General features: G+C 44.1%; 1 protein-coding gene across 3 annotated transcripts in view; it reads right to left on the bottom strand.

The window, feature by feature from the left end:
- Nucleotides 1-551: 551 nt before the first annotated feature.
- The window catches only part of GUCY2C (guanylate cyclase 2C), a 131,322-nt gene continuing 118,476 nt past the window's right edge, over nt 552-13,397 (bottom strand). For all 3 annotated transcript variants that reach the window (XM_045073420.1, XM_013057870.2, XM_045073421.1), the window contains 6 exons: nt 10,498-10,690; nt 8,849-9,023; nt 6,307-6,405; nt 4,352-4,446; nt 2,407-2,483; nt 552-1,158 (listed from right to left, as the gene is read on the bottom strand). In XM_045073420.1, the coding sequence (XP_044929355.1) occupies nt 981-1,158; nt 2,407-2,483; nt 4,352-4,446; nt 6,307-6,405; nt 8,849-9,023; nt 10,498-10,690 (817 nt within the window). In that variant the 3' untranslated portion in view covers nt 552-980. The remainder of the gene's footprint in view (nt 1,159-2,406; nt 2,484-4,351; nt 4,447-6,306; nt 6,406-8,848; nt 9,024-10,497; nt 10,691-13,397) is intronic.

The following is a 13,397-nucleotide window of genomic DNA, read 5'->3' as shown; positions in this document are numbered from 1 at the left end:
TACCCTTTTCCAGGTGAAGGAGAAAATATTGCGTGTTTCCTGATCTCTGGTGTGGTTTTTGTGGTAGAGGCGGGGCAAGAGTTATGTGATCAAAACAGTTTCCTTCAGATGAGCAACAGAAGTGTTACATTCTTGCCTTTCTGATTCTAATCTACTTCACACCAGCTGCCCTTTGCCATTCTTCCCGAGATTTCAAGCAAATGAGTCAGGCCGGGATGCCAGAAGAAGGGGGAGCAGAAGATGGCCTCTGGATGGCAGGAAGGGGATATTTGCAGAGTTTCAAGTATTTGTCTTTTCTAGTAAATAAGATTTGACCTTTATCTCAGATTGGAGACAGATGTAGGCCCTGCCTCCCATGGTAGAAGGCTAGACATAAAATCCTCTTGTGTGTAGCGGGCGATACTGAACATCCAGGTTCTTAGCACTGAACGACACTGCTAGCTTTGCCTCGCCTCTGCGCTGGGGGCTGTCATCCGTTGTCCAGTGAGCACAAGTGGTGGCCGGCGAAGATGGAAAATGGCTGTGGTCGCTGGAAACACACACAGACTCGGTACCTTTTTAACTTTTATTCTTGCCTACCATAGAGCATATTTTCTGCAAAAATTATGAGTTAAATATAATTTAATGGAGATAGGGTACTTAAAATATAATCGTGACAATTTAAAAACGCTCATGAATACAGAAGGAAAAAGAGCCAGCCAGTAAACCAAACCCAAACAAATGGAATAAGAATACAATCTCTTCAGTTTCCAGACAGTCCATCTATTCTTCTTCTTTCCCAGGGGGCAGCTCCGTGGAGCCACTGTTGAGATCAGACTCCAGAGTAAAAGGTAATTTTTGCACAGCGTGTGCACATCTGATTCACAGAAGCCAGTCTGTGTTCCCGCCCTGGCAGCCACGGCCAAGCAGAGCGCATCAAAGTCTGCCGCTGCTTGGAGGTCTCTGGGACACTTGAGGCCGCTGCCTTAGTGCAGCTGTGCTTAATTCGCTTGGCTGCTCTCCTTGTCGGTCGTGTTCAGCTGCAAGTACTCCAGAGTGCCCCGTTTGTAGCTGGCCACCCGTGTGGGTTTTCGGCTTCTTATCCCCGCCGCCTGTCTTTTCTGTAAAGAGTTCGCGATCATGTCAGAAAATTCGGCTTGCAAGCGCTGCTGATTCTCCCTGGGAAGAGAGGGGGGAGGGAAAACGGAACTTCTCAGCAATTCGTACAGACTATTTCGTAGCTCCAGAACAATCAGTTCCGTTTACCAAATACTTATTTGAGTGCTTAGTCCGTGCTAACCACGGGAAGCCCAGAGAATAGAGAAAGAGCCTTGCTTTTGATGGGCTTATAAGAGCTATCATCCCTGCTCTGTGCATTTGTGGAAAAAGCAGGATACATTTCAAACAGAAGATTCTATTTCACCTTAGGTGAGCCTGGTGATGGGTACTAAGGAGGGCACGTACTGCATGGAGCACTGGGTGTGGTGCGTAAACAGTGAATCTTAGAACATTGAAAAAAATTAAATTAAAAAAAGTCTATTTCAATTTCAAAGTGGAATGACAGGTGCTCGGCTTTGGAAGAGTGGTTACGTTTCCATATGCCACTGCAGGGAGGGCAAACAACGCCAGGACAGTAGCGGTGGGGCCCTGCACCAACCCTGAGGACTTGCTCCCACACCTTCTGGGGTGTGGATCTTGTCTGGGGAGGCCTCTGAAGCGATGGAGGGTTTTAGGAGTTTGGAGTGGACCTGGGGGCTCCAATAAGGGGCCAGCTCTGCTGTGGCCCCAGGGAAGATCTGGCTTGTTTCGGCTTTCCTAGAGGCTTGCCACATCTGGGTCCAGCATCTGAGAATCTGCAAGCCAGGGTCTCTTGACCATATCAAAAGCCACCCCAACAGCCATGTGACTGACTGCAGCAACCAAATGTGCAATGGGGTGACCCTCTTGGTCACCATGAAGAGAACTGAAACCTGTTCGTTAAACCTGAAACTTGGTCTTCCACACTTGGTCTTCCTCATCTGTGGGAGAACATAGCTTCTATGTGATAACCCAGAACCACAGGCCTGGGGGGAGAGGCGGGGGAGGGGAGGTCCTGTTTCCATCAGGCAGCCTAGCAGAAAGCTGCCGGCTGGGGTCCAGTTGCAGAGTGCCTCTTGACCGCCAGAACGCCCTCCTCTGGTCTGAACCAGATCTGCGGGAGGTGAGCTCTCCGCTCTCCTCCATTCTGAGCGTGCCTGGAACACCCAACTTCTGGCAGCCAGAGAAGGGAGGTTTCTAGACTTCTCATGTAGGTAGTCCCTGGCCGTGTATTCAATGTATCATTGCCACAGACAGAGCACTTGCCAACAGTTATGGCTGTACACAGCAGGAATGATAAAGCCAAGACTTCCGCAGCCCTGTCCCGCCCCACCACACCCAGCAGCTTACACAGTAGGAGGGGTCGGCAGGTTGTACTCCTGGCCCTTCACCCCTGTTAGCCAGTAGGTCGTCTCAGTTCCTCTTCCCTGGGGAGAAAAGAAAGGTGGGCGCCATGGAGGTCAGTGAGACAGGTCTGTTCCAGCCCACTGCGCTGACAAACATCCATTTCCAAGAGACCCCTCACTTCCATGTTTCTCATGAGTGTCCACACTTTAGCGGAACCCAGGTTCTGATAGGATTTGCATTCCCTCCAGACACATCTTTCTTTCCAAGTGTCTTTTTAAAAATACATCTCTCGTTCCCCAGATGTATTTTTTTTTCAAAGTACAGTTCTCTTTTTTCCCCAAAAGATATTTCAAAGTGTTGTTATAGCAACATCAAAAGAACTCTCAATGAAAAAAGAAGAAAATTTGTGTCCAATCTTGCTTCACTAAGACATCCAACTGGTTTTCGTCACCCACTTTTTCTTCGAGCCCTTTTTGCCACAAGATTTCATCACAAACCTGCCAGTTTCCCCACCTGAAGCATGTAAATTACAAACACGTGTTCATCCTAAGACATGCTTATTAAGTGACATTTGCTGGACCCATCTGGAGACTATAAAATGAATGGAAATGTATTGGAAATCCTGTTTTCGCTAAAGCTTATATTTGAAAAGGAGATGGGAAGGCTATATATTTAAAAAATTACTCTTCTTTAAAGGTTTATTTATTTGAGAGAGAACGAGAGTGCATGCATGGTAGGGAGAGAGAGAGAAAGAATCCCAAGCAGACTTCAGTGTGGAGTCTGATGCGGAAATTGATCTCATGACTCTGAGATCATGACCTATGCCTAAATCAAGAGTCAGACACTCAACTGATTGAGCCACTCTGGTGCCCCTAAAAATCATTCATCTTTAAAACCGGTAGTTGGCTGGCTGGGTTTGCACTCCAGTCATGCACACACCACTCTTATGTTGGGGGGAATGCTCTGTGCAGAATTGTATGGATAGTGAGTGTGATATTAGGGCATGTCTACACGAAAAGAGGCTTTTCCAAGTTGTAGTCACATTGTAAAGGCCAGAAGCACTGTGGCTTCTGGAGACAGATCATCGTAACGATCAGTAGTTGTCTTCAGACCATTTGTGAAAGGACTCGAATGACACTGGAAAAGCAGTCCAAGAGCCAACTAGAGACACTTGGAGAGCAACAGCCTGGGGAAGAGAGACTGGTGATTCTCCATCCTTGGCATGCTTCCTGATCACCTTGAATACTCACTAAAAATCCAGATTCCTGATCTACACCCACAGAGGGTCTTTCTCAGCAAGCCTGGAGCCGCAGGTGGCAATCACAGGTCCAGAGCTCCCGAATGGTAAAGCAACCCCGGGAGAGGTGGTTTTTGAGAGAAGCAGCAGTGAGAGTAAGGGAGGGAGGCATGGGGGCTTTGGCTTAAGTTAAATAAATCCCAGGGCACCTAAGCGGCGCAGTGGGTTGAGCGTCCGACTCTTGGTTTCACCTCAGGTCATGATCTCAGGTTGTGGGATCGAGCCCTGTGTTGGGCTCTGTGCTCAATATGGAGTCTACTCGAGTTTCTCTCTCCCCCTCCTTCTGCTCCTCACCCACCTCCCCAGGCTCGCTCTCTCCCAAATAAATAAATAAATAAGTGCCATCCCAGACCTTAGCTCTCGGCTTTGTGGGAAGATGTGGAAGCAAAACCTGGAGGTATGTGGAAGAAATGGTGGTAGCATTTTATAACATATCAGTCTTAGTTCAAAATATGAAAAAAGCTCTGAGTTTGCATTCCTCTGGCAGTGGCTTCTTGTACAGGGGGTAATGGGCGATCACCGTGGAGAGTCCAGAAAAGGATTCTTCATCTCTTTGCTCCTTGACATTATTGACCATGGGATGTCCCGTCTCCAAGGAGATGACCCACAAGTGAGTGCTTTTTCTGGGTCCCCTCCCTGTGGACCCCTTACCTTTAAGTATGTTTCCCCTCTCACTTCGTACAGGAACTGGCATTCGGTTCTCTTCAGGATGGCTATTGTGGATCCGCTCACATGAATTCTCAAGGCTGGAAATGCAAAACAGTCAATGAAAATCTCCATTTTGAAGTCTATTCTAGGAACACGTTTGTTTCCACTTGATTCAGGACACTTGTTACAGGAGTTTTTGACAACTGAGATATTTTGGTGAAAGGGCCCTTAAAAATATGACCTGTGAGGGGTGCCTGGCTGGCTCAGTGGGTTAGGCCGCTGCCTTCGGCTTGGGTCATGATCTCAGGGTCCTGGGATCAAGTCCTGCATCGGGCTCTCTGCTCAGCAGGGAGCCTGCTTCCCTCTCTCTCTCTCTCTGCCTGCCTCTCCATCTACTTGTGATTCCTCTCTGTCAAATAAATAAATAAAATCTTAAAAAAAAAATACGACCTGTGAGACAAATACTATCACACATGGAATGAAAGAGGACCTGGCATTGCTTTTTGGCACTCCTTCTGAGTGAAGGGGCTCCCTAGGTGTGCTCAAAAGATTCTCCCTCCTGCTCAGAGAGGTGCCTCCTGTATCTTGGTTTGGATTTAGTTTGTGGTGCTGAGCTTGACAGCTGCAATTTGGTTTAGGGTCCCTGTTGTGAAAGTTCTAATTAGCAGCTTAAGTGTTGGCAGCAAGGTGGCGATTCAGGAGAGAGTGATAGGGTCATGACTTTCTTAGGTGTTACTCTTTTGGGGTACTGTCATCCTCCTGACAAGCAGTTGGTGAAGTCACTGACATTCATGGTCCACCATTGGTATACCACTGTTCCCACCATGGGGGCCACAGACAATGACAATAGTAAGGATAATGGCAGTCCTATATTATACACCTGCCATGTATCCGAGGATTACTAAATGTTTAACATATATCATGTCAACTCCTTCTGGAGACCCTTCCAGCAAGACTGGTATCCCATCCTCTATTTATTCCTTCTACCTTCTGATGCCTAGAAAGATGAGGTAACTGCCCCCCACCCCCGGCTTATACAGAGAGTGATCTGTACAGTTACAATGGTAACCCAAATCTGTCCTTTCCTTTATACCATGACTTTCCTGTACAAACCAGTAAGTTTGTCAGTAGACTGCCAAGATACCACTCTGCACCTGTGTTTTTGTCAGCCCCACCTACCAAAGCTTGCTTTCTCTCTTATCTAGATTTCTGTTTCATGGTCCCCAATATTTATTGAGCATTGGGGCATGTGGGTGGCTCAGTGGGTTAAGCCTCTGTCTTCTGCTCAGGTCACGATCCCAGAGTCCTGGGATTGAGCTCCACATTGGGCTCCTTTCCCCTTTTCCCCTCTCTCTCTGCCTGCCTCTCTGCTCGCCTGTGATCTCTGTTAAATAAATATATAAATAAATAAAATCTTTTAAAAAAAATTTATTGAGCATCTACTACACGGAGCTCATGGTGCCTCCACCTTTTCAGGTGAATGCAATATAGGCTTCCGCATATAATAAATACTTATATTTTCCTTTACTAAAGCCAATTTTCAGGAAAACAAAAGAGGAATAGGAAAGCGAGCCAGTGTATGTTCCATATCTAACCCACTGAATTTTTTTTTTAACTTACATGGATTTATGCTAAATTTTATGACTATTCCAAATAGAGCATGCCTGAATGCATTGCAAATGAACCAAAACGAACAGAAATAGTCTACTAATGAGCTAAAAAGGAAGAACACAGAAATTCTCAGGCAGTGGCAACAATGAAAGCAAATGCTGCAAGAACTGGACTGACTGCGGCCCATGTCCAGTCCATGTGGAAGGTGACTCTTCATCTCACTAGTTCTTTGTAGCTCCTTATTGTGCATTTTATGTTATAGTTCCCCTCTCCTACAGTACACAATCGTTACAGTTCCCCTCTCCTGCAGTACACAATCCTCTATGAAAAGCGATCTCCTTTCTTACGGAGGCCGGTGGATTCCATCCTTGAGGCTGTGTTGACGGTGTCTCCAAATAGGCAATAACGAGGCATCTTGATCCCCACGACTCCAGCAGCGCAGGGACCTGAAATGCACAGAAGCAGGAAGTGGCAGCAGAAGCAATCACGGTGTGGAGTTAAGGTGGGGAAGCCTTTTCTCAGCGTCACAGTGCTGAATCCTTCATTCTATGGAGCTGTGAGAAGTGAGCTGTGACTTTTGTTAAATGGATATAATCAATGAGGAAAGCATTACAGCCAGACAAGCTTCTAGAAGATATTTTGCTACAGATAGCACAGAAAAGTACATTTGCACAAAATAGGAAGGCATCCAGAGCTCCAGGCTGCTAAGGTGGGAAGTCCTTCTTAATATGTTTAATAGGAGGTTCTTGGGGAGGATGAAAACTCTCCCGCGGCTGGCCTACTGTGCCAGGCCACACAGCTCTGAGCTCTTAAAGGCTGGAGGCCATGCTTCACTCAAAGGCTCAGGGGCCACATTTTGTTTAATTTACTCAGACTAGCATTCTCAGACTGGCGACACAATGATGGGAGACCCAGAAGACAAGGACTTGCATGATTGTCCCCGGGCACTTCCTGTGCCGCTGCGTAAATGCAGACGGACTGCAGAGCCTGCGGCACAAGGGCATTCTTACAAGAACCCAGAAACCAAGGAGAGACCAGGCCCAGCAGCATACTGGGGAAGGAAGGAGGGTGGTTACCCAAGTATTTGTGTGGAGTGACCTAATGTGAGGAGTGACAGATTTTAGACGTTAAAGAGTAACTCAGAAATTGCAAAACCGGTTTTGGATAAAGGGAGCTTGATTTTCTAGTTGGCTTATTGGGTTTTGACCTACATGAGTTTCTTTGTAGGTTTATCCTATAGATTCTCTGTGATTATGAACACTGAAAAAAAAAATAAAAATACCAGATCTTCCTTCGAGTACCGAGCCCTTTGTTAGGTTCAGTGCAAAACATAAAACAACCGAACAACAGCAACGAGAAACAAAAGCAGCAGAAGCCTACGGAAGGGCAGGAGCAGGAGAGGCAGCTACTGATTCAGATCTCTGATCTGTGCCCGACGTCCGCTAGGTCCAATTACGTTGCCTCTTTAACACGGGAGTGAAGCCGGGAAGGGCCAAGTGGCAGAAGATTCCTGCAGAAGTCTTGCCTTCAACTATCAATAATTTAACTGCCACTTCTTAATTTCTGAGGGCTAGCCCCCTCCAGGTATGTGTGCCTAATATCTCTGCTCACTCCAGCCCAGTGTGGTGAACTCGGGGCACTGGTGGTCGCCTCAGGTTTGCGTTGGTCACAGTGGGAAAGAGATGGGGCTGGAACCCAGAGCTCCGTCCTCCCTGACTCGGCTCAGTCACTGTGCTGCTGGCCCTCCGTCCAGGCCTGGCAATCTGTGATAAGTCAGAAAAGGGATAGCCTGCTGCTGCTGGCTGGGGAAACGACCCAGAAGTCCCCTCATGTACATATGGAAACATCTCGGATAGAGAGCTGTGGACATGATTGTGGCAGAAATTTTTAACTTCTATTTACTTTTACTTTGAAAATCTCCTGGATCATTATCAAATCAGTAAGTGTTTACTGCTAGGCTCTCTGCCAGGCATTGTGGACAGAGAATGACTTTTGCAATGCAGTTGTCTGGTCCTCACCACACAGCCTGGAGTGATCTTGGGCTTTCTGTATTTTGTCTTCTGTGAGCCAGGGAAGACAGAAAAAAGTAATGACAGAAAGTGTAGGGAGATGTGATTGAATTTAAGACAAGGAAAGGCTGTCTAATAATTATCACTAGTAATGGAGTGAGTTGACTTTGGAAACAGTGAGGTTTCAGGGAATCCTGGGATTATTCCAAAGGTAGCTATAGTATTACTTGTCTTGGAACCTCTAAAAATAAGTTGTGCCCCATAAAGGATTATTCTAGATGACTCCTGAGTTCCTTTCCAACTTCATTTTTCTATAACGTTTGTAGCTCATTTTCTCAAATCTCTACATTCTAGGGTGAGTATCTTTCTTGGTCTTTGAAGTGATCCATTTATTTTCTATACCATAGACGGGGAAGGGGAAGACATAAATGCCCTTGCATTGTAGGATTTTACCAGCTTTTTCCTCCCTGTACATAATCCAATCCGTGAAAGATATTATATTAGTGTAATGGGGAAAACAAAATAAAACAATAACAGATGTTAGGGGCAGGGGAGAGGGAAGGAATGGGGAGGAAATAAATGAAATAGTAAATATAGGGACTCAAATAGGAGGAAGTCTGGAGGCTGTCATTTTAGTCTGTGGTTGGTGTTTATCATTCCAGGAGCGAAAGGTTGCTACAGAAGGTGTTGTTCCCTAGAACTCAGGAAGGAGGTTCGACTTATGTCAGGCTGTGTAATGGGATGTCATATTTGGCAGGCAGATTCAAGAGGAAACTTCATGGGAAAATCGATCCCATCTGGAGACCCTTTATCCTTTCTGATTTAGTTGGTGCACAGAGATTCATACAGTTCCCATTTGGTACCCTGCTTAACTCCGTACCAGAGTGAACTCCAATGCGAATCCATATGGGGAGGCCGGGAAGATGCTCCAGCTCGAAGGTCCCCATGAAGCTGAGGATGTCCAAGGCCATCTTGGCAATGTCGATTGCATGCCTGTTGCCATTCCTTTTGGGTAAACCACTGGCCACCATGTAGGCATCACCAATGGTTTCCACCTGTGGAAATAGCTGCTTGTTAGTGGTCCTACCCCTTCAAAAGGCAGAAGAAATAAAAAACAAGCAGTTGATGGCATATCAAAACAAAAGCTTTTGAGAACTCAGTGTGAACATAGCCCCATACTACTTTTCCTGAGACTAGCTCAAGAGCAGGTCTCTGCTAATTTCTTTATGGTTTTATAGTCTATTTAAATGAATGGTAAAGCAGCTATAAAATATTTTGACCTATAAAAGTACTTCATAATAATATAAACCACCTAGATGTGGTGACACTTTTATAATGTTTACATAGTCTGAATGGTTGTATATAATTTCAGGAACATTTGTAATTACCAGAAAAGTCACCTTTAACACTGAACATTTTTTCTCATGTCCTATTTGACAAAAAATAATTGTAGGCTCCTTCAAGATGTAATGTACATTATTATAGTATAGCAATTTCAAACCCTTTTCACAGTAAGTAAAATTGTATCAACAGTATCCTATAAACATAATTCTTTGATAAATGACCTCTCTTAATTTTATTTTCATAACCATATAGTTCATGTTTGTTGGCCGTCAACTTCTCTTTGCCAACCATCTCTAAAATACATAACCATTTCCTATCCAACAAGAACTATATGCCTTTCTGACCTACCACATAGGGTGAAGACAGTGCTAAGACAAACCCTAAAAGGGACATCTCCTCTGTGGGTAACAGGCATTATGACAGACTGTTACACGAGTGACATCTAAGTTTTGCTTGAGCAGATAGTATTTCAGGCATATTGTTTATCTCAGTAGCTTTCACAGTAACCCGCTGAGTTCGGTGTTATGATCATCCCATTCTACAGATAGGGAAACTTTAACTTGCCAAAGTTAAATGTACTTTATAAGGTCACACAGGTAGGGCCAGTTGGGATTTGAACAAATAGCTCTAAGTTATGTGCTCCATAAGCTCTGCTGCTTTCCCAACATGAAAATGTGGGAATTCAATCAATTCTCCTTTACTCTTCTCAGACATTATGAGCCCAAAATGTGTCTGCACTCCAGTCAGAGTACTGAACTTACAGAATGTTCTCCCTGTTCTTCTTTAGTCTTCTATGAATGCTGCTTGCTATTTCAACAACAGATTCCTATTCTTCTTTATAGCTCCAGTGTCTTCTCTGCTTCCTTGGCAATCAGTCTACACACTGTCCATTTTTTTAAAAAAGATGATTTGAGAGAATGCCATCTTCTCTCAGTTTAGTACCCAAAGTTCATTCCTGATGAACTTTATGTTGTTTCTTTCAAACTGCTTCTTAAAATTACAAGGGCATTCCGACTTCTGACCCTTGTTACTCTTTTACTTCCCTGCATCTTTAGCTTCAGATTCAACCATGAATTCATGAAATCTTAAATTAGGACAAGATCTGAATAATAATAGGAACCAACCAACTTTGGCTGCTGGCCAGGGGTAGTACAACCATTTCAGCCTGTTAGGTGAAGTGGTTACCTTGTACACATCATGGTGATCAAGAATGTGGTCAAAACTCTTGTAGATGTCATTGAGCATGTCCACCACTTCCATGGGGGTGCTGTATTTGCAGATGGTGGTGAAACCTACAATGTCACTGAAGTAGATTGTCACTTCCTCATACAATTCAGGCTCCACAATTCCCTTTTCCTTCAGAGACTTTACCACTAGCCTAGATGAGAAAGGGGAAAAAATGACTTCAACTTCAGTAATTTTTTTTAATCTTGCATAAATTTTTGAGACAGTAGTAACAACACACAAGGAATTCTAGAATTTGGGTGGGGGTGACCAGGAAGCAAAGACTGGTTGCACATACTGACTGTTGCAATATATTACTTACACACACATTTGAACTCAGAGGAATATACACAGGTTTAGCATCAACTTGATACTTGATTATTAACTCTAATAAGCATGTTAATATAACTCTAGCACAGATATAACCCTCATATGTATACACACTTGCCCACTTTTTGCCACTCTATTGACATTCATCTTCTTCTAGATGCTGACTGTCAGAAGTTGAGGACAGTGTATCATTAATGTAAGAGTTTGAATCACTGCAGCTGTCAGACCTGACTTTTTTTTTTTTAATTTTTAAAAAGATTTTATTTATTTGAGAGAGTGAGTGAGACAGAGCATGAGAGGGTTGAAGTTCAGAGGGAGAAGCAGACTCCCCATGGGGCTGGGAGCACGATGCAGGACTTGATCCCGAGACTCTGGGATCATGACCTGAGCCAAAGGCAGTCGCTCAACCAACTGAGCCACCTCGGCGCCCCAGACCTGACTTTTTTCATTAGAGCCAAGTTTTGCCTCCCAGGCATATTTTACACGGTACTGTTTAATATCACCATAAAAGAATAATGCATTTAAAAATTAAGTTTGATATATTCTGAGCAAGAACTTATTTGATATATTTTTTGAGGTAGATTTGGTCCTTTAAAAAGCAAAGTCAGTCACTATGTAAACAAGTTAAAATTATGGTAAAACGGCAGAGGTCAGATAAAAACAACTTAGAATATCTTTGTTGCACAAATCAAAGGAGTAGTATATCAGACTCAGAATTCAGAGAGAACCACAAAGAAGGAACTCCACACCATACTTTCTTGACATGCCAAGTTGTCCTTTCATTGAAAAATGGGTGGGGCCAACATGAGACTTGCTGCTCCCTGTCTGCCCTTAGGATCTCTCTGTAAAGGATCCAAGTATGGAACCACTAGAATCAGAACATGGCTGCTGGGAAGTGCCATGGAGGTCACTGAGATCACTGAGGCTTAAAAATAAAGTATGATGCTCACAAGGCCCCACAGCCACTAAGGGCAGATCCAGTACTCAGTAACATCTGCCTTTCGGTCTTTTTACTGCAGGGCATCTCCTCCACAACCCAGACCTTGGGTATTCATGGAGACAAGGAAGATCTGGAGGTAAGCTGATTGTATCGCAGGAGGCATGTCTGCCATTCTCCCAGAAAACAGTTCATTAACTACAAGGACATGCAACACTCGTGGTGAGAACCTCCAAAGCATCGAGGGAAGGCTTTTCAATTGGTGCAATGATAAAGCCTGGGACTTTTGAGAAACATCCCGGTGATGTGGTTGGTTCGATTCTCAGGGCTCTTCTGGGGTGGTTGTTCTTGACCTGCTCAGTATAAGGGTGCAAATTTTTTGAAGGCTACAAAAATGTAATGATAAAATTGGACATTTCACCATCTTTACCCTTCCTATTACTGCTTATATCTGAAAAGTCATATGGCTTGGAAACTAGTACATTGCCCAGAGAGAGAAACTAATGTTGTAGGATAAATGAAGAGCGGTGACTCAACCTGGCGAGCTTTGGTACAGGCTGTTGCTGACGCAAACAGATTAACGAACACAGTGGATGTCTTGGAGAGGCCCCCCACAAGAAAAAAAAAACTTCTATTTTACTGTCTCAAAAGTCAAGGGGCACTTTAAATAAGTTAAATAAGTGTTTAAATAGTATCTGGTTCCTACATCCTGTCTTTGTTTATTTGCAATTTTGCCAATAAATATTTCTTTTTGATTCTTGTAGTTACTGTTGGTGTATGTTTTAGTTTTCTTGTACAAATATACATGCTTTTTACATGTACATTTTTTAAAAGTGACGTGCACTGGAGGCACAGCGTGTTGCAGGTGTTGATGAGAACCATGTTATGTCAACTTTGACAATCCAATGAAAACATCTACCCACGGAGATGAAAAGTAGAACACAGGGAATACAGTCAGTACTGTGGTAATACTGTTACATGATGACAGATGGTAATTAAACTTACTGCAGTGAGCACTGAGAAATGTATAGAATCATCAAATTACTATGTTGTACATCTGAAACTGATAAAACACTGTCAACTGTACTCAATAATTAAAACAAATAAAACATCTACCATCTAGTAGTCGAAGGGGCACATTACACCAGGAGTAAGATTAAAAGTCTGAGGTGGCGAGCCAGCTATTACGAATCCTCTGAGTATCCTTTTGGTTAAGACTACTGAGGAGGACACCCTGGGAAGGCAGCCAGATGATCTGGATGTTGTTTTTTGTCACCACTCAGCATGAAGGGCCAGGCAAGGAATTCTGCATCATACAACTAGCATTTATGAAGCTCTGATAGAAACGGCCATCTCTGATGGGAATATTAAGGGCTCCAGCCTATGCTCGGGGTACAACTCCCAGCCTGCTCCTTGGCACTCTGGGGACACAAGGATTCTGCAGTAGGCTCCCTTAGGGCACGCGTGACTGAACAAAGCATGTGTGTGTCTCCTACTTCTTCACTCAGGTTTACCAAAGAGAAACTGTCTCTTTATTTAAAAGACAGTTCCCATGGACTCAAAATCATTCCTTTCATAACGCAGAGTTGATATT

The sequence above is a fragment of the Mustela putorius genome, unplaced genomic scaffold, assembly GCF_011764305.1.
Source record: "Mustela putorius furo isolate JIRA1106 unplaced genomic scaffold, ASM1176430v1.1 tig00537227_pilon_pilon_pilon, whole genome shotgun sequence".
Classification (NCBI taxonomy): domain Eukaryota; kingdom Metazoa; phylum Chordata; class Mammalia; order Carnivora; family Mustelidae; genus Mustela; species Mustela putorius.
This window is presented reverse-complemented; position numbering and strand designations above follow the sequence as displayed.